We start from the raw sequence: 24502 nt of genomic DNA on the forward strand, positions 1-24502 counted from the left end.
GCCCAATGGCATATAGCTGGGACTAGAATTCAGATCTTCTCACTTTCTGCTCTTATCATGCTGTATGGGTAAAGAACAGGTCTGTTCTGGCTGGGCCGATTTGTGGAGGGCCAACCACTCTTTGGAGTTATAAAGAGCTAGTTGTCTTCCAGATATATTTCCCTCCCACTACATCCTCATTCCTACCTGCATGGATAGGTGGGCTCCAGGATAGGTACTGTAGGAAAATCCAAGAGTTGGTCCAATTACCATGGCAATATGCCAATTCCTCACTCCCACCTTAGCTTTGTCTATGCCTTCCCGATACTGAACCTGAGTCCTGTTTGGGATTGTATGGCCCAGAAACCCAGAGCTGTGTAACTAGTGATAGACTTTGAGCTTCTGGGAAAGCAGCTCTCCACCCTGAGAAAACTTAAGACTGTCTGAGCTAATAGAATAGACTAATAATAACAACACAGAAACAGACTTTTTGGAAAATGCATAATTGAAAAAATGTGAAAAAATAAATAAGTGCTTATTGAATTGAATAAGAAAAAAAAGAAAGAAAAGAAAACATGTGCAGCTAAGTTTCAGAGAGCCAGGGACTGATTTTCTCCTTGTAATGGGAACTGATCAAGGGAGCCCTTCATCAATTTCATGAGTCCCTACCCGTAATCAGAGTCTTTGGGGGGCCCTTGGTGATGATTGAGATCACATTATTCAGAAGAAAAATGTAAAATAGCCCCCAGTCCTGTGTGGCTCCTTTCTACATTATCAGTGATGGTGGAAGAGTGAGGCAGAGTGTGCTAAAAATGCCACCATTCTGTAAACACTACCAGAGGTGGTAACTAAATTAAAGCTCTAGCCCCTTCCTGAGAGGATACACAGAACTCCTCTACTTGGCCCCCAATGACTGAGAGTTGGGAGGGTAGACTTTGGAGAAAGATGCTGCCCCCTCTGTGGTCCCTAAGATCAAGCTGTGAAATAGCCCATCTCCTTTAAGCCTTTTTTTCTTTGTATGTTCTTTCTTCCTCAGAATTCCAAACTTGAGTACAAGGGGTGGGGAATGGCCTTCGCTGCCTTTGCCTCCTATACCCAATGCCCACAAGAAAATGGTGCCATACAGAAAGAGAAGCATATGGTGTTGGCTTCTGACTAGAAGCAGCTCCTGGCTACTTTCTACTGCTGTTCATTGGTCAGAGACTAAAGATCTTGAGGATTTATCTAGCCTTCGAGTTTATGGTTCATGGGTAATCCTAAGTTCAAGAGTTCCTGAGTCAGGCACAGGTCATGAAAAGGGAGATTTCCTTAATAGCATGTTTCTCAGAGGAGAAGAGGATCCTGAGGCCAGAGCAGATCTAGACCTTACCACCCCTCCATGAAAGTGCCGTGAATTGCTTAGGCCAGGGGTGAGGATATTGTGGCCCCAAGGGCCACATGTGGCCCTCTAGGTCCTTGGGTGCAGCCTTTTGACTGAATCCAAGTTTACAGAACAAATCCTTTTATTAAGTGGATTTGTTCTGTGAAGTTTGGATTCAGTCAAAGGGCCACACTTGAGGACCTAGAGGGCCACATATGGCCTCAAGGCCACAGGTTCCCCATCCCTGGACTCTGGGGTACATTTCAGGAGTTGATTGCTAATTTATCCAAAGTACTTAATCCCTTTTTGGGATAGACCACATATCTTTGGGGTTAATCTGAGTTTGATTTTTGAATTAGCCTTCTGTCAGTCTCTAGTGTTGATGGTTCCATATCTCCATGCTGCTCATTTCACTCCTAGTTCAACTCATCTCTACTTCCCACCAGCTGTCTCGAACCCATGCAGGTACCCTTTCCTCCCCACCCCTTTCTAGTGCCTGGCACACAATAAGTAAGTGCTTAATAAAGTTCTCATTTATACATATATGTATACACACACACACACACACACACACACACACACACACCCCTGAATTGCCTCTATCTATTGTAGGGATCCACCAGAGAAATTTTGTTTGGAACTATTCTAGGCTGCCTGGTATGCTTGTAGAGATCCAGTGTGGGAAGTTTCACCTGGGCCAGTTTAGTTTCATTAAGTGAGGAGTTAATTTCCAGTCAGGCCTCCAGGCCTAGTTTGGAGAACCCTATGGTCCTTGGGAGTTCATCTGAGACTAGCTTTTCCCCTCTAACGTGGTTAGAGGTCCAAAACTTGTTTTCCCCCTTGTTTAGGTGTGTGTGTGGGGCAGTTTCTGTGGTTGGTTGTTTTCTTTTGTGTTCTTTCTGAATTGTTTTTGGGTTAGGACAAGTCCCTAAGAAGCTCCAAGGCAATGTAAAATATTGTTTGCTTGTAGAATATGCATTGCTGTATTTGATAGGCGAGTATAACTTCTAGGCCCATAAAGGCTGGGCCACTCACAAATACTTTGGGGTATGCCTATGATTTCCATGTACCTTCCTCTGTACGTGGTCTTCAAGGGGTAATTAAGAACTATGGCTTGCAGACTTTGATGAAATTCCTTAGTGAAAGGCCCTAGGTACAGGGGTAGGGAACTTGTAGCCTCGAGGACACATGTGGACCTCTGGTCTTCAAGTGCAGTCCTTTGACTAAATCCAAACTTCATATTTGTTCAGTGAAGTTTGGCTTCAGTCAAAGGGCTGTACTGGGAAGACCTAGCAGGCCACATATGACCTTGAGGCCACAGATTCTCCACTCCTGCCCTAGAAGAGACAAGTAAGAAGAGGCAATGCTTGGGCTTCCTTTGTACCCTAGGGAAATTTTGAGAATGGGAGATATAGACCAATGTTTTCAAAAGCACTCTAGTTTAACTTACTGGTTGGCAAATATTGAACCAAAGAAGGTATAATGAGAATTGTCTCTGGTCAGTCTGATGAATTTCTTGGCCCTCCCCACTCTAATCAATTTGATGTGATCGCACAGTGTGGACCTTTGTTGGAAGGGGGCATCTCCCATGGAACTACACACATATCCTAATGCCTTGCTGAAAGGATGCAGGGAACTTCTCTGATTGTTCCCCAATAAATGGGGTTACTTCCTGATTACTAGTTGTCTGGGACTCAGAAAGATAAGACTTTGGCTGGCAGAACTACCCCTTTGGTGATTTTTAAAAGCAAGCTGGGAAATGGCCCACTCTTTCACCTTTCTGTATTTCTATATGTTTTCTCTCTTGGACTTCCTGACCTGAGTGCAGAAAGGGAGGAAAGGGGATTGTCTCCTCTCCTCTTCCCACTTCACCCCCACCCCACCCCAATGCTTGCCCAGGCAAATCTCAAACTGGAGTTTCTGGGCCTTCAGTTCCTGGATGCCTTCTTCTATCCTCCTGCTTCTTTTCTGGGCACAGATTGGAGAAAAGTGATCTGGAGAATGAAGAGTTCCTTCCTGGGGTGGGGAAGGCGGGGGTATCCTGAGCTCAAGAGTTCTTGAGTTGTATATCAGCCGCCCACAAGAAGATGTCCTTAACAGTGTCCTTCTTGAAGAAGATGGACTATGGCTAATCAGAAGGACTTGGCAGCTTCAGGACAATGGTGGGGCAGGTGATCTGGGCCTTGCCAACCTTCCATGATACTGCTGTAAGTGGCTCAGACAGTAAAGGCCGAGGTGAATGGGAAATCTTTGTTTAGTAGTCCCACAAAGAGTCTTTACCTTTTGGGGAGGTAGTTTCATGAATATAATAGGCTACTTGAATGTTTTGTTTCTACTGCATAACTATGTGCCCTTCATGTCATGAGTTTGTCTGATACCTGATATGTACATTGTGTGCCTTTTGGGGGAAGGGACCCTGCCACCTACCTATGAGGAAGTCCTAGGTATGAGCTATACCTAAGCTGTAGTTATTTGGAGACTTCTTTGGAGCTTTTCTCTGGGGTGGGGGCGGCATCATCATCATCATCATCATCATAATCATAGCTAACATTTATATAGTGCTTACTATGTGCCAGGCACTGTGCTCATAATTTACAATCATTATCTCACTTGAAACTCATGACAATCTTAGGAGGTTAGGTGGTGTTATTATCCCCATTTTACAGATGAAGGAAACTGAAGCAAACAGAGGTTAAGTGACTTGCTCAGGATCACCCAGCTAGTAAGTGCTTGAGGTTGGATTTGAATTTGGGTCTTCCTGACTCCAGAGCCAGCACTAACCACTGTGACATCTAGCTGTCACCTAGAGAGAAATGGATCCCCTGGGATTAGGCCCCTAGGGTAGAACTCAATCTGTGTAAACCCAGAGTCCTTGAGGGCCCTAAGCCATGAGTGGTTTAGTTAGTTGGATTATCCAGAAGGAAAAATGCAAAATGGTGCCCCAGTCCTATGTAGCCCATTTTGGTTCCTTCAGTAATGGTGGAAGAGTAGCAGAAAAGGTGACAAAGTGTGCTAGATATCACACTGGTTTTGGATCAGCTCTCAACAACAAATTCACTGCTGATATCATAAATGTAAACTCTTTGTCCAATGACAAAGTGACATACTACTTGGAGGACCTGAGCCATATCAATATGGTGTTCTCACTCTAAACGAAACCATTAGACATAAGGAAGGTGTAGCCAAGCTCCGAGGTCCTCCTTCCTTAGAGTGACAAGCAAAGGAATTGTCAGACCTGGTTTCATCATGCACTCAAAGGTGGCAAGAAACACCATCTCCTGGGATACTTGGTCATTTCATATGGCGGTGCTTCTGGTGAGCATAAGCAAAAAGGCTAACATGAGAATAACTGTAGCCTATGAGGCAGAGAAATTCTCCGAAGACTTTGACAAGATCCTCCAAAGCAAGTTAATGGATACTTTGAAACTCAGCAACATCAATGAAGAAAGGGCAGCAGACAGAAGGAGGGCAAAAAAATATTGGAAAATATTATTCAGGATTAAGAAATGAAAGAGGCCAGCTAGACTATGCTATCCAGAGGAAGTTAAGGATAGAGGCAATACAAATTTTAAAGTATGGGGGAACTGATTTTCAAGATAGCTGAAAAAAAGGGAAATATAGTGTACAAGTAGAAAAAAAAACCCAGACATATAGTATTAATACAGTATATTATATAAAAATTAACATAGTAAATATATTGATATCCAATATTTAATATGTTAATATAGTATATTATATAGAGAGAGATCAAGAAGAAACCAATTATTAACACATAAGCCTTTTTTATATCTATGAGATCTTTAGAAGAATGGCTTATGTAGGCATCATGGACAGTGATAGGGACTGGACCTCTGATTTCATTGGTTTATTTAGAGAGTTCCCAGATGAGGAAACTTCCCTATTAATACAGGTTATCACCTCTTCTGCAACGTATTCTCTGAGAGTTGCCCAGAGCACTTGGAGGAAAGGTTACTTGGTCAGGGTCACACAGCCTGGACTTCACAAAGACAAGACTTGATCTCTTGCTGGCTTCAAGGCCAGATCTATCTGCTATACCATACTGCTTCTATCAAGGATATCTTTGTTGAAAACAAGAGAAGGGAGTGGGCAGAATTTTGCAGAAGAATCTCTTACGACACGTTTAGGTTTTCGGTCATACAATGGAAAGGTGCCAAGAATACAAGATCTGTGTTTGTTGTTTGATCATTAAAAAACAAATAGTTGCCTCAGTAGAACAATATGCCACCGTAAAGGCCCTCCTTCAAGAAGGTATCTCCCAAGCATATGTTAAGGTCATACAAGATTCCTTGATAGCATGACAACCATGGCAAAAATTTTGTGCAAAGACTCTTTGGTTATTTATATCAAGCAAGGCATGAAACAAGGGGATAGAATACTCACCGAAGGTGTTCACCACTGTCATGAAGGAGTGTCTAAATAGAAGGATTTGCTATAGATGGTGAGTCCCTTCACATGCTCCCATTTGCTAATGAAATTATTATGCTAATTGCATCAGTCCCCAAAGCACTTTGGACCTTCCTAAATGAAGTCCATAATCACTCAAAATAGTTCAGCCTAACTATCCACACAAGGAAAACTAAGTGGATGATGAAGACCTATTTGGCTAAATTATGATACACAGCTGCATGGGTAGCCCACTGAGTGAGTCTATCAATTTATATTCATTGCAGATAGTCAGTGAACTTAGCCAAGAGTTGAAGCTGAGGAGAGCAGGGTGAATTTAATTGTAGGAAACTACATAGTAGTGTAAACAATTCTCTGTTACTTTCTGGTACTTCTAATGCCAATAGTGTTCCAGTCATACTATATGCTGCAAACCACACAACATCATAATCTCAGAAGAATAAAAATTGCAGATGATCCAGATAGCAATGGAGAAATGTATGGATCTACCTGGCTTCTGTATGGTCCCAAATGAGACTTGCACAAAAAAAGTGGCATAAAACTTACAAAATTTCTCATGCTATTCTTGAGGATAAGCTTCAGAGATATATAGCGCTTTAAGGTTTGCAAAGTACTTTACAAATATTATCTCATTTAATCCTTACAATAATCCTGGGAAGTAGGTGCTATTCTGATACTGTTCTTTATAGATGAAGAAACCAATGTTGATAGAGATTAAGCAACATGTCCAGGGTCACATAGCTAGTAAGAGGGGTAGGATTTGAACTTGGCTCTTCCCGACTCCAGGTCAGCTCTATCTACTACACCCACCTACTTGCGAGAGATCTGCAAGTCAAACTGTTTGTTAGTTATTTTTATCAGAGATGTCATTGAACAGATAGGTGGCACACTGATCACATTTGCAGAAGACACAAAGCCTGGATTGGCCCAAATCCAAGATGATATTTAATAGGAGCAAATATAAAATCTTACACTTCGAAAAATCAACTTCACAAGTACAATATGGGAGAGGTGAGACTGGACATCCCTTTTATTAAAAAGATTGGGGTGGGCCATTAGTGAATTGCAAGCTTAGAATAAACCAGGCCTGCAGAACATATGGCCATGGCCGGCCTGTGAAAAATATCTCTAGTCTAACCTATTTGTGGCCTGAAGAAGTTTATAAGTTGTGCAGGTCTGGTATAAGCCAGTGGTGGGATATGGAAGCTCAAAGTGTGAAAGTTATCTTAGGCTAGATTAAGAGAGCCATGGTGTCCAGAATGAGAGAAATGATGGCCCCATTGTACTCTGCCTTGTTCAGGCTTTATCTGGGGTACTCTGTTCGGTTCTAGAAGCCACATTTTAGGACGGTCATCGCTAAGCTAGAAAGGGTCCAGAGGAGGCATCCGGGATGGTGAAGGGAGGGCCTTAAGATCATGCTATGTGAGGACTGGTGGAAGGAAATAGTAATATTGAGCCTAGAAAAGACAATGCAGATGTCCTCAAGCCTGACTCTATTTACTTACTTAATGTTTCTGTGCCTCAGTTTCCTCATTTGTAAAATAAGGAAGTTGGTTTAGATGACCTTTGAGGTACCTTCCAGCTCAAAATCTATGATCTTTTGTAGCTGAAGGACTCTCTTACAAGAGTAGAAGTGAACTTATTGTTTAGACACAGAAAACAGAATTAGAAGCAATGGGTAGATGGGGCTTTAGACGAGGTGGCAAGCAAAACTTCCGACCAATCAGAGATCTCCCAAAATACAATGGGCTGCTGTGGGAGGCGGTAGATTCCCCCTCTCTAGAGGTCTTCAAGCAAAGCTGGAGGACCACTTATTAGGGATGTCAGGGAGGAGACTCGTTCAAGAAGTGGAGTAAACAAAGATGGCTGCCGAGGTCCCTTCTAACTGAGAGTTGGTGATTCTGTGAAATGTACGATCAGAAAAGGTAGGCTGAGCACATGGTGAGGTCATGGCTAAAGGCCTGGAGAAGGCTGCCAGCACATTAGGTAGGTCCTCTAAGGAGAAAAGAAGTGCCTTGTCAAGAGGATGTAAAGGCATGTACAGGTCTTCATTTACCCCTTTGAAGGGATATACCCATACTGAAAAGATCACAAACTCATTGAAAGGCTAAAGTCCTGACAAAGGGTCAGCCAGTCTACCTTCCTCTCTCCCGCCATCTCTCTTTTGGGCCATTTCACTGTTGGTGAACTCTACCAAAAGTTGGACAGCACCAAGGCAAAGGAGGGAAACTTTCCATCAGTCCACTGGGCCACTTGGTGGCAGCTCTGGGAAAAAGTTAGAGGCGAGGAGAAAACTGGAGGTGGCGTGAATGAATAGAGGTCAATAACCACCCTCCATACATGCTTTTGGAAGTGCTTTCATATATGTTGCCTCTTATGATTCTCATAATGACTGTGCTGGATGGTTAGGGCAGGACTCACTCAAATCAGTCTGATTTTGAAGATGAGGTGATAACTCATAGAAATTAGGTGATTGGGCCTAAGGTCCCACAGCTAGTAAGTGGCAGAGCTGGTACTCCAAGTTTTGCCTTCTCTCCATTACACCACAGGGGCTACTTTCACAATCAATTGCTAGTGTTATAGCAAGCTGTAGGCCAGCATGCTCCTCATATGTAGCACTCTTATCTCCCATCTCCACGCCTTTGCATTGGCTGTGCCTTCCATTTGGAATCCATGCCCTCCTCCCTGCCACCTCATAGCTTCTATCTCTTCTTCCTTCAAGACACAGCTTTAGCACCATTTTCGACATGAAGCCCTTCCTCATCCCAGCTGCTAGTACCTTCTTTCCCTCACTGTCTTGTATTTGTTTTGTATTTAGTCTGCATATATTCATATATGTACATGTTGTCCCACCCCCCACCCCCCATTAGACTGTGAGTTCCTTGAGAGTAGGGATGGCTTCACTTTTGTATTGTCAGTGCCCAGCATGGTGCCTGGCACGTAGTAATTTTAGTTTTAGATTTACTTAGATTTAGATTTACTGCTAGTGAAAAGACTAACCTCTAAAGCTTCCTCTACAATGCACCAAGTGTCCTTTAAGGCAAAAGCAAAAATACCTTTGACCTATTTAAAAGCTGCCTGGTCTCTTCTTGGGGGGTTGCCTGGGCTGAGTGCCTTCAGCTTGAGCTGCAGGATTCCCCAAGGTTGGCAGCCCATTCAATGACTCTTGTCTGGGAAACTCCCCTCAACATAAGCCAAGAAGGCAGAAACGTAAAGATGGAAACAATGGTGAAAACAATGCTTGTGTCCCATGAGGGCCGCCTCTGCATGGAGATTGGTTCCACCCCCCCTGCCCACAACACACACACTCTAATTCCCCTTTGCTATTATTTCAAACATCCCTAATTGATGGCTGATGGGTCCTGGCACCATATTGTTTTAACAAGCTTGAGGTGTGAACAGACATACAATTCAAAAGAACCAATGACACGTTTAGGGCTAAACCATGGCTTTGCATCCTGTGGCCCACTTGTAAATTTCTTCCAATTCATGGGGGAGTGGGGGAAGGGAGGAAGGAAGAAAAGTGACAGAGGGAAAGGATACTGTTGTGTCCACTGAAGAAAACTGGGGACCCGGGAGAGGTAGAGCTTTGCAAAGCATGTTTGACCACAACAATGAAAAGGAAGTGTCAGAGCGAGAAAGGCACACATGCATCCCCAACCCAGCAATGTCCCCCATGATTTCAGATGTCCCAGACTGCCTACCTCAGAGACAAGCTCCGAGCTGGGGCCCAGTTAGGGAAGGTGGCAGGACATGGATTGGAGGGGGTGGGGAGGTGAAGGCCACAGAGGCAGGTATGTCCCTGGGGACAACCCGCCAGAGGGCAGGAGCTGGAGGTGCAATGACATATCAGTGGGCGCCTCCCAGTGCTGAGCGTGCACTGCTGGGCCGACACTGCCTGAGAAACACCGGGCTCAGCGACACAGGACAGTTTGGAAACACTTGCCTCGTGCAGCCCCGGCCAATCTTGAGCAGCTTACTGCTTCCTTACATTTTCTTATCTCTGGCCACAGGCCCCAACCACACCATGACTTACTGATGAAGTTAGCCTGGCCAGTGAATATGGTATACTGCAGCTCATAGGAACTGATGCTGAATTCATCTTCTGAGAGCCAGTGGACGGTGATAGTGTCATGGGAAGCAGTACAAAGTTCTTCTTGTATAGACGGTGGGTTGGGGGCTGTAGGGAAAGAACACAAAGAATGAGGGCCAGCCCAGCCTCTTTATTTTACAGAGCAGGAAACTGAGGCCCGGAGAAAGGCAGTGACTTGCCCAAGGTCACTCATAGGATTCTAGTTCTAGAGCTGGAAGGGTCCTCAGGAGCCCTTTCATTTTACAGAGGGGGAAACTGAGGCCCAACGAGGCTAAGTAATTTGCTCAAGGTCATACATGTAGTAAATGGGAGAGTCAGGATTTGAACCCAGGTCTTTTAACACCCAAGCCAAGGCTCTTCCTTCAGTACCATCCAGCCTCTCATCTTCTTGATGAATACATTTTCTTTATGGAGAATGCTTAGGGTACCTGTACAATTCGAAACTGAAAAATGAGACTTCATCAATCTCCTTCCTCCCTCTTCCCTTCCTCCCCCCAAAAGTTTTGTCTCAACTACCTAGTAATTTCAGGCAAAATTGTCTTTGGGCCCAAAATGAACTGATTTGACTACCTTGGTCACCATCTCTGTATGAAGAGGGTCTGATGGACACGGCTATTAGAGGAGAGAAAACAGCTGAGATTTTTTTCCTCTTTAAGAAGAAAGCTTTGTTTTTGCCTTTCTTTCAAAATCATGGTCCATACCTGTGGTTTCACTGGCATACCAAACTCCTGGCGAGGACATTTCCTTTACCAGTGCAGACTAACACCTGCTTAGCAACTACAATCTCAGAGTTGCCTGAGTGCGCCAAAGGGCTGACTCGCCCTCACTCCATGGGTTTGTCTTATTGGCACCACAGCCAGCCCCAGTGAATAAATATAAACAGAAGGAGAATTCTTGATCTTCCTATCACACACCTGCCCTAAAACTCTGCCGGGTAGATGGTGTAGGCACTATCTGATGTACACATCCCCTCGATTTCTAAAATCACCTGCCACCTGGCTCTTAATTTCTCCCTGAAATTCAGTTTTCTCCAAATTACTGAATGATTTCTCTTTTACTAAAACATATGGGCCTTTTTGAGGAGCATTCCTCTAAAACTCCTGATTCTGTCTTTCTCTTTTCATCCCTCTCTCCCATTTCAAAAACTTTTATGAACCATTCAGTAGTTCTATCCATTCCCCTTGTTTTCAAAGCAAAGAGCCCACTCTCCCTTCCTATTTCTTCCCAGCCAACTTGCAAAGATGCATAGCATTTGCAGCTAGAGAGTAACCATGAACATCCTCCTGGAGGAAATTGACACAGGTGAATTTCCCAGATGAGGTGAGCTTGCCTTTCAGCTTATATGAATGTTCTTAATTCGTGTGGTCATTTTTAATTAAAATCTTTCCAAAATGCATGCTTGCTGCCCCTCTTAGGGCACAATGAACATCATTTAACCTTTTCTTGATGACTCAGGGCTATCCTAATTAGCTTTAACTATTACACTGGGCTGTAATACAGCGAGATTTTTCATCTGCTCTACTGAAGGACATGGGGCCTCTGACCTATCAAGGAACGGCTCTAGGCTGATGTGTTTTTTGAGTTTTGGGATCTTCTCTCAATACTTTTAATCTCCTCCTTTGCTGTTTGTCTGTCAGTTATTACTTCTTGTAGTAGCTGACTTTGATGGTTTTCTCATCCCCTTTGCTGTTTTAGGCTATGGAGACAATCATATAAACAGGCTTGTTCGAACCAGGTGCAACATTTGAATGAGTAAAGAGACCCTGAATGAGGGCCTCTTCGCTTGAAGATGACAAACTTGACATGGATCAAATAAAGTGTGTGGGGCTTTGTGACATCTACTTTGGCTGCTAAGAAGCCACTTGGGGACCTTATTTCTTTTTAAAAAAAAATTTTTATTTTAGGCAATTGGGGTTAAGTGACTTGCCCAGGGTCACACAGCTAGTAAGTGTCAAGTATGTGGTCTGAGGCCAGATTTGAACTCAGGTCCTCCTGACTTCAGGGACAGTGCTCTATCCACTGTGCCACCTAGCTGCCCCTGGGGACCTTATTTCTCACTGGCCTCTGGGTTCTCAGCTACATCCTGCATGCCTCAACTCACCCAAAGCCCAACTTCTACATTTGATGTTAATAATACAATTAATATTCCTTAGTACTGAAACCTTATCATTGCCTTAATCTCATCCAAATGCCTCAGCCAAAGCCAGCACAGTACAGAGGAAATGGAACTGGATTTGATGTCAGAGGACAAAGTCCAGCTGTGCCACCTGTATTACCATGGTCAAACCAGGTTATTTCTTCAGGCCTCAGCTTTGTTATCTGTAAGACGAGGGTGCTGCACTCAATGGCCTTCAAACTTCCTTTCAGCTCGAAATCTATTATCCACTGAAGAGAGGGACCATAGTTCTTGGTCTAATTATGTTCAAAGTCTAATACAGCAGTCTGCACATGCAGGCCTTTAATTAAAATATCATTATGAAAACAGCAAAATGTCCCTGCTAGCCTAGGAAGGAGACACCCCAGCTGTTATTTTTCCTTCCAACAGTTCAACAGAGAAAGGAGACCAAAAATATTTGGCATTCATATTTGGCTTCTAAATCTAAAGCTGCAAAGAGATCTCAGAGACCAGCTAGTCTAACCCCCTCATTTTACAGAAGGGGAAAGTGAGGCCCAGGTAGGGGAAGTGACTTGTCCAAGGTCATACATAGGATCCTAAGTCCAGAGCTAGAAGAGACTTCAGGGGCCATGAAGTCGAATTAGGGTGCCCTGCAGCTCAATCTAGGATAGAAAATCTAAAATCATTATCTTTTTTTTTTTTAGGCAATTGGGGTTAAGTGACTTGCCCAGGGTCACATAGCTAGTAAGTGTCAAGTGTTTGGCCTGAGGCCAGATTTGAACTCAGGTCCTCCTGACTTCAGGGCCAGTGCTCTATCCACTGTGCCACCTAGCTGCCCCTAAAATCATCATCTTAACAATATTTATAAAGTTTATCCCACTTGGTTTGTGCCCCACTCCACCCTCCTTCCCATTAAGATTCTCATCTCCTTCCCAACTTTGGATGACCCAAAGGAAACACAGTCTCGTTATAGTTTAGAATTTTACTGTTTTCAGGTGGTCTCTTCCATTTCAATGTGAGCCAGGACTGTTTTTACCTTCCTTTGTATTCCCCAGTGCCTAGCCGAGTGCCTAACACACAGACAGTTCCAAACATCTCTCTCTTCTGCTTCAGGGTTCAATTCTGGCATTAAAAGGGGAGGGCAGGGCAGTTTTTGGTCCAAGTTTAAACATTAACTTTTCCCCCCAGATGAATTCAAAGGAAAATAACTCCTAAAAGACAAGAGGAAAATAGGAAAGAAAACAATATTTTCACACCTGTTAAGTAATCTAGCCCCTCCAACAGTTTCTTTTCTCTGGAAAAATCTAAAGCAAAGTTTTCAAAAGCATCATTAAAATTGATGTCTGGGATGAGAACTTGAGAGGATGCAGTTGCCATGGCAACCCTGAAAGAGAAGAAAAGTATATCAACACAGATCAGAATGGGTTTGCGACTTTCATCTATTTGACTCTTCATTTAGCAAAGGTAAAAGACAACAATAACAAACCGCCTCCCACCCCCCACAGCTGAATGTTGTGCCTGTTTAATCCATCAAGTTATCGCTTAAGACAAGGGGTTCTCTTGTTGGAGCCCAACAATTTTTGTTTTAATTAGCAGAGGTCAATTAGGGCATACACCATATTTCCTCTTACATTGTCATCAAGCAATGACATCCTGTCAGAGAGAATTGAGAGAGGCCTTAGACCAAATGGGGTTAAGTCCTTTCCAACGCTGAGAGTCTCTGGCTAATTTATACCCTTCTCCCCAGCCTTACTTCTAAGAAGCAAACAGATTTTTCCCCCTTCCTCATCTTTCCTAATTTGTCAAGTTGCCACTGTCAACAAGGCAGTCCAGTCAAACCTTGGAAGGTTTGATAAGAGCAACCCTAGCAATGGTGTAAAAAAAAACAAACCAACCTTCCACGGCCCAGCTCAGCTAGTGGAAGCTTTCCCCAAGGAAAAGCAGCCAGCCTGCATTTCTCCAGCTTTAAGGTTAATGCTTAAAGCACTTTTCTCACAAGAATTCTGAGGTAAATGGATTAAATGTTGCCCCCCTTTTACAGGTGAGGAAAGAGGCTCAAAGAGGTTAAGGTACTTGCCCAAGGGAACACAGCAAGTTAAAGTCTGAACCAGAACTCAAAGATTTCCTGGCTCCAATTCAAGGGCCCTTTCTATTTCAATACCTTGGCTTCTCGTTATATCAATAATCCAGCTCATACTTATCTCTGACTTTTCTGTTCTAGAGTGTGTACTCTGTATCTCATTATGGAGACACTCGATTTCGAATCTGGGATGGGGAAAGGAATGCTGGGAGTCACCAGACATGTTCTGCCCCTACCATTTGTGGAGAATAGATTTTAAAGTGTTCAGGGGAAGGCTAGACAGGATGCCATGCCTTAAAATTTTACAGTCCTAGGAAGGATGAAAAACTCCAAAGAAAGAAATTTGGGGGCCACTAGGTGGTGCAGTGGATAGAGCACCGGCCTTGGAGTCAGGAGGACTTGAGTTCAAATCTGACCTCAGACCAAACACTTGACACTTACTAGCTGTGTGACCCTGGGCAAGTCATTTAACCCCAACTGCCTAAAAATAAAAAAAAACTTAAAAAAAAAAGAAAGAAATTTGGAGAAAGAGAAACAATTCAATGAGGAAGAAAAGGGGGAGTGTCCAAAGAGATAGATGTGGATGCACAGGGGACTCACCAATCAACTTAGATTTTTAAATGACAGGTACAAAGGATATAAGCAACAGCAGGTAACAGAGCATGAATACAGAAATACATCATGATCCTGCAAAATTCGTTTCAGAGGAACTAAACCACATAATAAGCTGAGGCTGTCTAGGGAAAGAAATGATAATAAAGGGGTTGTTTTTTTAAGCTAAACTGTGGTATATTATTGCATTGTAAATAAATAAGATGAATTCAGAGAAACATGGGGAAGACTTGTATGAACTGATACAGAGCAAAGAAAGTAGAACCAAGGGAACAAAATACACAACAACCATAAAACAAATGAAAAGAACATTAAAAGCCATCAGAATTCAGACGAAATGCCAGGACAAATCTTGGCTCCAGAAGGTTATTTATGATATACACTTTTGCTTGTCCCAGGAAAAGGAATGTCACATAGGTGACATGTTAGAAGTTGTTGCTAAAATGGCTTATTTTAATTGGTTTCCTAATATTTCAAGAGAAGGTTCTATGGGGAAGACGGGTTATTGGGAAGAGACAGTGGTATAAAAACAAAAGACACCAATAAAACAGAGAGGAAAAGAATTTGGTGTCTAAGAATTGGATTTGGGTATCTAGATCATGGCTTAAAATATACAAATATAAAATACAACTCTAATATAAATAAAAATATAAAAATGACTAGAGATGCAACGCACCTAACAAGGACTGATAAGAATGCATTTTCCTATAGTACTGCAAATCTAATCAAAAGAGTTATAAACTAAAAAGGAAGGGAGAGGGAGAAAACTAGCTGTACAATCCACCGAGAGAGATATCATAGAGAGAAAGTAGGAAAAAGATAAGCAATCGAGACATCTAGGAGCTCACAGGAGACAGAATGCAAGATAGAAGCCAGCAAAAAACCAAGCAACCAACTAGTCCATGGCCTATGATGTCTATACACAAATACACATGATGCAGGTAACAAGTTAGATGCAGCAGAGGCCCAAATGCAAGACAGCAAATTTGGACTGCATTGGTATCAGTGAGACTTGGTGGGATAAGAACCATGATGGGAAAATGAATCTGGATAAGGGATACTGGCAGACTACAGTATTGGGCTGAATCTAATGAGATGAGGTTCAATATGGATAAATGTAAAGTCTTGCACTTGGGTTCAAGAAATCAACTTTTCAGATGCAGGATGAGGGAGGCATGGGGCTAGGCAGTGGTTTGTTTTAGAAAACTCTCAAGGTTTTAGTGATCTACAAGCTCAGTGTAAGTCAGCAGTAGGACGTGGCAGCCGAAAAAGGTGATGCAATCCTGGGCTGAATTAAGAGAAGCTGGGCTTCCAGAATTCAGGAGGCATCACCAATAACTCTCACATTAGCACTACCACATGTCTTATCATTACCACCATTACTGTCACATCAGTACCACCATGGCTCCCACATCCCCAGCTTCCCTCTTACATCAACACCATCAACACCATCACAATGGAACTACTATTAGCAGCACCTACATTGTTGCATCCCCATCAATGGGGATTCACATTCACATCACCACCAACACTGTCATATTACCATCACCATCATGACTACTACCATCACTCTCCCATCAACACCACTGAAACTGTCATAATGTGCTACTACCTATCAGTACCATTAACACTGTCATATCCCAGAGAATCACAGATTTAAGACTTAGAAGGGACCTCAGCGGCCGCAGAGTCCAATTCACCCAGGAAGGAATCTCTCACTATTACATACTTGACAAATGGTTGTTCATTCTCTGCCTGAAGATTTCCAAGCAGAGGGAACCCACCACTTCTCAAGAGAAGTCTACTTTTAGACAGCTCTAATTATTTGGAAATTTTTCTTAACATCACACCTACATTTTTCTCTTTGCACCTTCCTGGCTCTGCCATTTGGGGCCAAAGAGAATAAATCTAGTCCCTCTTCCACATGACATCCCTTCAGACTCTTAAACACAGCTATCGTGTCCTTCCAGAGTTTTCTTTTCTTCCAGCTAATCATGTCCATTTTTTGACCAGTCATCATATGTGTCATGAACTCAAGGCCTGTCACCATCCTGGCTTCCCTTCTTTTGTCACTCTCCGGCTTATCAACATTCTTCTTAAATAGCAATGTCCAGAACCAAACATAATATTTTACATGTGGTTTAATAAGGGCAAAGGATAATGGGCTACCCCCTTTCTATTCCTAGAAGCTATGTCCCTTAATGCAACCAGAGATTGCATTAGCTTTTGTGGCTGCCACATCAAATTGTCACTTCATATTGAGCTTGCAGTCCACTGAAACCACTAGATCTTCTTTCAGAACAACTGCTGCCTATCCATGCTTTATACACCTGATATTTGTGGGGTTGATTTTTTGCACCCACAAATTTTGCACTTCACTGAATTTCATCTGAGTAGATCCAGTCCAGTGTTCTAGCTGTCATAATGCACCATCAACATCGAAGCTTCCCCAATACTAACACAATGTTGCTACCTTCAGACCAAATGCTACCAATAACACTGTCTAATTCTTACCACTGTCACTGTCATAATACTACCTCCATCAGCACCACCATCACCACCAAATCTCTACTACTCTTGCCACTATCACTGTTCCATTCCCAAAATCACTGTCATAATAGTATAATGACTATCACCACCACTGTTACAATAATTAATAATAATTATTATTGCATAATATAATATAATATAATATAATATAATATAATATAATATAATATAATATAATATAATATATTATAATAATAAAATAACATTTACGTAGCTCTTACTATGTGCCAGGCGCTGTGCTAAATGATTAACAATTATCATTTCATTTGGTCCTCACAACCACCCTGGGAGGTAGGTGCTATTATTATCCCCATTTTACAAATGAATAAACTGAGGCAAACAGAGATTAAGTGACTTGCCCAGGGTCACCCAGCTAGTAAGTGTCTGAGGGCAGATTTGAATTCAGTTCTTCCTGAGTCTAGGCCCAACACTTTATCCACTATGGCACCACCTAGCTGCCCATCAGGATATTATCATCAGTAACCTCATCGCTGTCACATAACCATCATTATTATAACAAAGCTGTCATCCCCACTATCAATGTCACATTACTGCTACCACCAGCACCATGACACTTCTAGCACCACGTCATCCCCACCATCAGTACCATCATCTCGCATACACTGCCACCATCACCTACATCACTCCCTACAATCATAATCATCACTGAGCTATTATTGTCACATTTCTATAACCAGCATCATTACTGATACATAGCTGCTATCATCACTGTCACAATGCTACCACAACCATTACTTTCATAATTCCAATTTTCCATAAACTTGAAAATATTGGTTGTTATCCTTTGTGCTAAAAGAGGACCAAAATGATATCATGATGTTGGGGCCAATATACAGTGTGTCCGACAGAGGCTGATAGGACCAACGTGAGCTCAGAAGGCTCCTCCATAGGTTGGGCACAAATTGTCTGTATAAACATTTGGGATGGAAAATTTGAAAATATAAATTACTTGGGAAAGAACTCCTGATTTAGGTAAAAAAAAAACCCTTGGGAACACTAGAAAGCAGTCTGGCAGAAATAATCAAACAGTGGGTGACGGAGTTCCGTTGTTTCTGATTCTCTCTGGTCTAGTCTGTCTCATTAATCTAAATTTTCTATTTTTTTAAACCACTACCAAATGATTTTGATGAAAGCTGCTTTACAATACAGTTTGAGGTCCAGAAGGGCTACTCTCTCTTTATCCCTGTCTTTTTTCATTATTTCCCTTGATAATTCTAGATCTTTTGTTTCTCAAGCTGAATATGTTATTATTTTATTGAGTTCTATAAAGCATCACTTTGATGGTTAGCATAGCATTAAAATTGTAAGTTAGCTTTGGTCATACTGTCATTTTTATTATATTGGCATGCCCCAGCTATGGACACTGAATTCTGCTCTAGCTATTTAAGCTGTTCTTTATGGAATACTTTGGAATGGAATCTCTACAAGTCTTGAATGTGTTTTAGTCAATTGATCCCCCCCCCAATATTTTATGCATTTTGTAGTCACTTTCAGTGGTATTACCATTCCATTGTTGCCTCTTCAGATTTTGTTATTATTATATGGAAACGCTATTGATTTCTGTGGGTTTATTTTGCAGCTTGCAACTTTGCTGAAGCTATTAATCATCTCAACTGTATAATTACTGATTCTCTAGGACAACGGTAAGGAACCTGCAGCCTCAAGGCCACATGTGGCCTTCTAGGTCTTTGGGTTTAGCCTTTTGACTGAGTTCAAGTTTTGCAGAATAAATCCATTTATTAAGGAGATTTGTTCTGTGAAGTTTGGATTCAGTCAAAGCCCCTCTAGGGGCTCTAGGATTTTCTATCTAAACCAACATGTCATCAGCAAATAGGCATAGTTGTATCTTTTCCTTATCTTTACACTTTTAATTTCTTTCTCTTGTCTTATTGATGGAATTTCTTGAATAAAATCAAATAAAAGTGAGAAGAGTGGGCATCCTTGCTTTACTACTTTATTTACTGGGAAGGCTCCTCATATGTTGCCATTGTATGTTATGCTTCTTGTTGGCTGTAGACACTTTTTTATGTTGTTAAAAAAAAGGTCTCTCTACATCTATATGTTGCAGGGGTGTGTTTTTTTTTTTGCAGGGGTGTTTTTTAAACATAAACGAATGCTGTATTTTGACAAAGGCTTTTTTTCTGCATCTAGTGAGATAATCATAATTGTGGATGTTTTTATTTTTCATATGATTCATTATATTGTTTCCCTAATGTTGAACTATCCTAGCATCCCTGGTATAAATCCAACTTGGTGATAATTAATTGTTTCTTGGCTCTCACTCTTTTTTCAACCACTTGCAATCTGGCTTCCAACCTCATCAATAAACAGAAGCTGTTCTTTTCAAGGTCATCAATGATCTTGTAATTGCTAAATCCAATGGCCTTTTCTCAGTCCTCATTCTTTGGGCCCTGTCTACAACATTTGACACTGTTGACTACTCTCTCCTCCCAGATCCTCTCATCCATGGGTTTTCACAACACTGCTTTTTCTTGGCTCTTCTATCTGTTTGACTACTGTTTATCAGTCTTCAGCACTATCACCCCTTCTCTTTCTGCACACTCTCTCGCAGTAATCTTATCAGACTCCCTTGAGTTCAATTATCTATCATCCCTATATTGATGAGTATATAGATCTTTCTGTCTATCTCTCTCCATCTCTCTCTCTCTATGTATGTGTGTGTGTGTGTGTGTGTGTGTGTGTGTGTGTATATATATATATATATATATATATATATATATATATATATATCCATCCAACTATCTATACACACATATCTTCAGCCCTAATCTTTCTCCTGAACTACGCTGGTATCACCAACTGTCTATTGAATATCTCAAAGTGGATAACCTATAAGTATCTCAAATTCAATGTGTCCAAAACAGAACTCATTTTTCTCTCAAACACCCCCTTAATGCAAACTTCACTTTGATTGTCGAGGGTATCATCATCCTTCCAGACACCCAGGTTCAAAATCTCAGTGCCGTATTCAACTCCTCATTCTCATTCACCCTGTTTATCTAATCAGTTGCCAAATTTTGTCCAAATCCTATCTCCATATCATCTCTTACAACTATTCCATTCTCTCCATTTACATGGTCACCACCTAAGCTCAAGCTTGCATCATTGATGATCAGCAGTATTGCAATAGCTTCTTAATTGTTCTAAATGCCTGTAGTTTCTCGTTTCTCCAATCCTTCCTTCATATAGCCGCCAAATCTACATTCTGAAAGTCCAAGCCTGACTGTGTCACTCTCCTGCTTAAGCTTCTCAGGCTCTACTGCCTCTAGGATAAAATCCAAACTTCTTCATTTGGCAGTTAAAGTCAATCAAACATGCATTTCTTGAATTCCTATTATCTGCCAGGGACTGTTCTGATCATTGAGAATAAAAAGACAAAAGCAATACTGTCACTGCCTTCAAGGAACTGACATTCTAGTGGGGTGACAACATGCATAGATACCAGGCCATACAAAGCACAGAGAAAGTAGAAATGGGGTGATCTCAGAAGAGAAGGCTGGAGTATCTGGGGGAACCAGTGAAGCTTTCATGCAGAAGGTGATCCTTGAGCTAAGTCCCAAAAGAAGCCAAGGATTCAAAGAAATGAATTGAGGAGGGAAAGCATTTCTGGAATTGGAGGCAGCTAGTGCAAAGGTATGGGTATGGTGTCCTATGTGTGAGGGAACAGCAAGAGGGTAAGTATGGATAGACCAGGGATGGGGAAACTGTGACCTTCTAGGTCCCCAAGTGCAACCCTCTGACTGAATCCAAACTTCACAGAACAAATCTCCTTAATAAAAGGATTTGTTCTGTAAAACTTGGACTCAGTCCAAAGACCGCACCCAAGGACCTGGAGGGCTACATGTGGCCTTGAGGCCACAGGTTTCCCACCCCTGGGCTAGACTATAAGATATGTGGAAAAAGAATAATGTGTTAAAAAGTTAGGTAGATAGGAAGGAGCCAGTTTTTCAAGAGAATTAAATGTCAAATTTTGTTTGATCATTCCAGTTGGGGCTGACCACTTAGGGCTTTCTTGGAAAAGATACTTGGAGCGGTTTACCATTTCCTTCTCCAGCTCATTTTACAGATGAGCAAACTGAGGCAAACAGGGTGAAGTGACTCACCCAGTAAGTGTCTGAGGCCAGATTTGAACTCATGAAGATGAGTCTTCCTGATTTGAAGTTCAGTGCTCTATCCACTGTAGCGCCACCTAACTGCCCAAATGCCAAATAGAGGCATTTGATCCTAGAGGTAATAGTGAGTCACTGGAGCTTTCTAGGTATGTGTGTGTGTGCATGTATGCATACATGTGTGGGTGTGGGGGGCATTGTAAAATCTGGACTTTCAGAATATTAATATGGCATCTATGTGGAAGAAGAAAGTGGAAAGAATCTTGAGGCAGGCAGCCCAACCATAAGGCTATTGTAACAGACCAGGCATGAAGACCTGAATTAGGGAAGTAGCTGTGTGACTGAAAAGAAGAGGATGTAGAGGAGAGATTGTAGTAAAATAGAAATGTAGTAAAATAGTAAACAGAAAAGATCTGACAACCTTTTGGATATATTGGATAAGGCCCTGCGAGAGGCCAAGGATGATGAGGTGAAAAATTAGGTCGAATAGAAAGATGGTAAAGCCCCTGTCAAAAATAAGGAAGCTGGGAAGAAGAATAGGGTTAGCCGGGAGATACCGAGTTTACGTTCTGGGTATGTTGATTTTGAGACGCCTATGAGACATCTAATTTGAAATCTCCAACTGGTGATACAGGATTGAGAGACTGAGCTGAGTTCAAATCCTTCTTCAGACAATTACTGGCTGCATGACCCTGGGCAAGTCACTTCATCACTGTCTGCCGCAGTTTCCTCATCTGTAAAATGGGGGTGATAACAGTACCTACCTCTCAGGGTTGTTGTGAGGTTCAAATGAGATAACTGTCAAGCATTTAGCACAGTGCCTGGCACACAGTAAGCTCTGTATAAGTGTTAGTGTTTATAATTCTTAATATGTGTGTGTGTGTATATCTATCTATCTATCTATCTATATATATATATGTATGTATGTATATATATTCATACACATATAATATGTATACAATGTGTATATATATGTATATGTTCCCTCACACACAGTACATGTGTGTGTGTGTGTGTGTGTGTGTGTGTGTGTGTGTGTGTGTGTGTGACCTGCATAAAGATAATGACTAAACCAATGGGACTTGATGATGTTACCAAGTGAGAGAATGTTAAGAGAAAAGAATAGAGAGCCTAGGACAGAGCCTTAGAGGTACAACTATAGTTAGGTGCTGTGATACAGATTATGAATCAGCAAAGGATATTGAGGAAGAGTAAACAATCAAGAGTAGAACCAAGAAGGCAGTGTCATAAAAACTCAGGCAAGTGAGAGTATTCAAAATAAGAGGGCTATTAACAGTGTTAAATTATGCAGAGAGGTCCCAATGGATAAGGGTTGAAAGGAAGCCATTAGATTAAGCAAGGAAGAGATCAGAGGTAACTTGGGAGAGATTAGCTTCAGCTGAGTGATGAGGTGGGCAGCCAGATTACAAAGAGTTTAGAAGAGAGTGGAAGGATAGGAAGTGGAGGCATTGGATGTAGCTGACTTTTTCAGGTAATTTGGCTGAGAAGGGGAGTAGAGATATTAGATGCTATTGAATAGGGATGGACAGATTGAATGAAGATTTTTTTTTAAGGGTAGAGGAAATTCTGTTGTGTTTGTGTAGCAGGGATGGAACACATTGCTAGGGGGGAGAGGGGGTATATATAGGGACAATCTGCTGGAAGGGATGGAATCCAGGGAATACATAAGTGGTTAATCATGGTAAGGAGAAAGACTGCCTATTTGTAAGAGACTGAAGTAAAGGAAGAGATAGTGGGGGATAAAACCAGAAAGATGTGAGAAGAATGTGAAGGTAGAAGAGGGAGGTAAAGGCTCAATTTTCTCAGTAAAGATTTAGGCAAGATCCTCATTTGAGAGGGTGGGGAAAGGGGGCGCCGTGGGGACAGAAAATGTTTGAAAAAGCCACTGTGGGGAATAAAATAGATGATCCAAGTCAAAATGCTCTATTTGCCACCAGCTCTTCTATTTGTCTTCTGCTTTCACCCATGCATGTCTCCTGTTATACTTTTAGGAAGAAATCACTTAATGGTCCCTCTCATTACTTTGTTGTTGTTGTCGTCGTTGCTAACCCCGTGGATGTCTTTCCTTTTTTTCTGGAGTAATTTATTTCATCACCCGTGCCTTCCCTGGTCATTGTATTTATCTATCTCGTTGTCTGGGGTGTTTGCAAAGCAAATAGTTTGCTGCGGTATAGTTTTCTTCGTAGGCATACTGAAAATGCTTTTTCATCGAACAGTTTGCAGGATAGGTCACCTTGGGTTGCTTCTTGAGCATCTTTGCTCTCTGGAACACCTTATTCCATTTCCTTCTATGGTTTCTGGTCGATGTAAAATAGTCTTGGGTTATTCTAGTTTTCTTTCCTTCTTATTTGAAAGTGTTGCTCTTGGTTGCTTGCAAAACTTGATGTTTATCGTTGAAAAGATTAAAGTTAATGACTTGGAGTCTTGGAGATTACAGCACAGGGATTTTTCTGGAGTTGATCTGTGGAGTCTTTCAATTGGTACTTTGTTTTCTCTGTTCAGGAGTTCTGGGCAGTTTTCTTGCATTCTTTCTTTTCTTTTTTTTTTTTTTAAGGCAATTGGGGTTAAGTGACTTACCCAGGGTCACACAGCTAGTAAGTATCAAGTGTTTGGTCTGAGGCAAGATTTGAACTCAGGTCCTCCTGACTTCAGGGCCAGTGCTCTATCCACTGCAGCGCCACCTAGCTGCCCCTCTTGCGTTATTTCTTGAATCATGGTGTCCAGGTCTTTTGACTAGTCATGTTCTTCTAGAATACCTATAATCCTTAAGTTCACTGTCAACATGTTCTCTTCAACATCAATGTTCTCCTTGCATAGAGATTGTTTTCTTTTAATGTTACTGCTATTTGCTTCTCTCCTTTCCTCTATGTATTTGCATTCACAATCATTTGTTCTCTCTTTTGTTTCTTTCATGAGGTTTGCCATCATGGATCCCAGTTTTTCTACTCTGCTGATTATTTGTGCTGTGCAGGGAACAAATTCTGCTTTAAAAACTCTTACTTCTTTTAAACTATTCAATAGAATCCAGTTGTGGTTCCATGCCCTTTCTCCTAGGAATCCACAGGGTTCTCTGCCTCATTCATTTTCCCTTTATTTTTTGGCAGATTTATTCACA

The 24502-nt window shown here is 41.8% G+C and overlaps 1 protein-coding gene across 1 annotated transcript in view; it reads right to left on the reverse strand.

The window, feature by feature from the left end:
- MID2 (midline 2) overlaps window positions 1-24502 on the reverse strand; it is a 102347-nt gene that overhangs the window by 9215 nt on the left and 68630 nt on the right. The window contains exons 6-7 of the mRNA XM_020967262.2: window positions 13230-13357; window positions 9801-9944 (exon numbers count right to left, since the gene is read on the reverse strand). Coding sequence (XP_020822921.1) covers window positions 9801-9944; window positions 13230-13357 — 272 coding nt within the window. The remainder of the gene's footprint in view (window positions 1-9800; window positions 9945-13229; window positions 13358-24502) is intronic.

The sequence above is a fragment of the Phascolarctos cinereus genome, unplaced genomic scaffold, assembly GCF_003287225.1.
Source record: "Phascolarctos cinereus isolate Bilbo 61053 unplaced genomic scaffold, phaCin_HiC Scaffold_8;HRSCAF=390, whole genome shotgun sequence".
Taxonomy (NCBI): Eukaryota; Metazoa; Chordata; class Mammalia; order Diprotodontia; family Phascolarctidae; genus Phascolarctos; species Phascolarctos cinereus.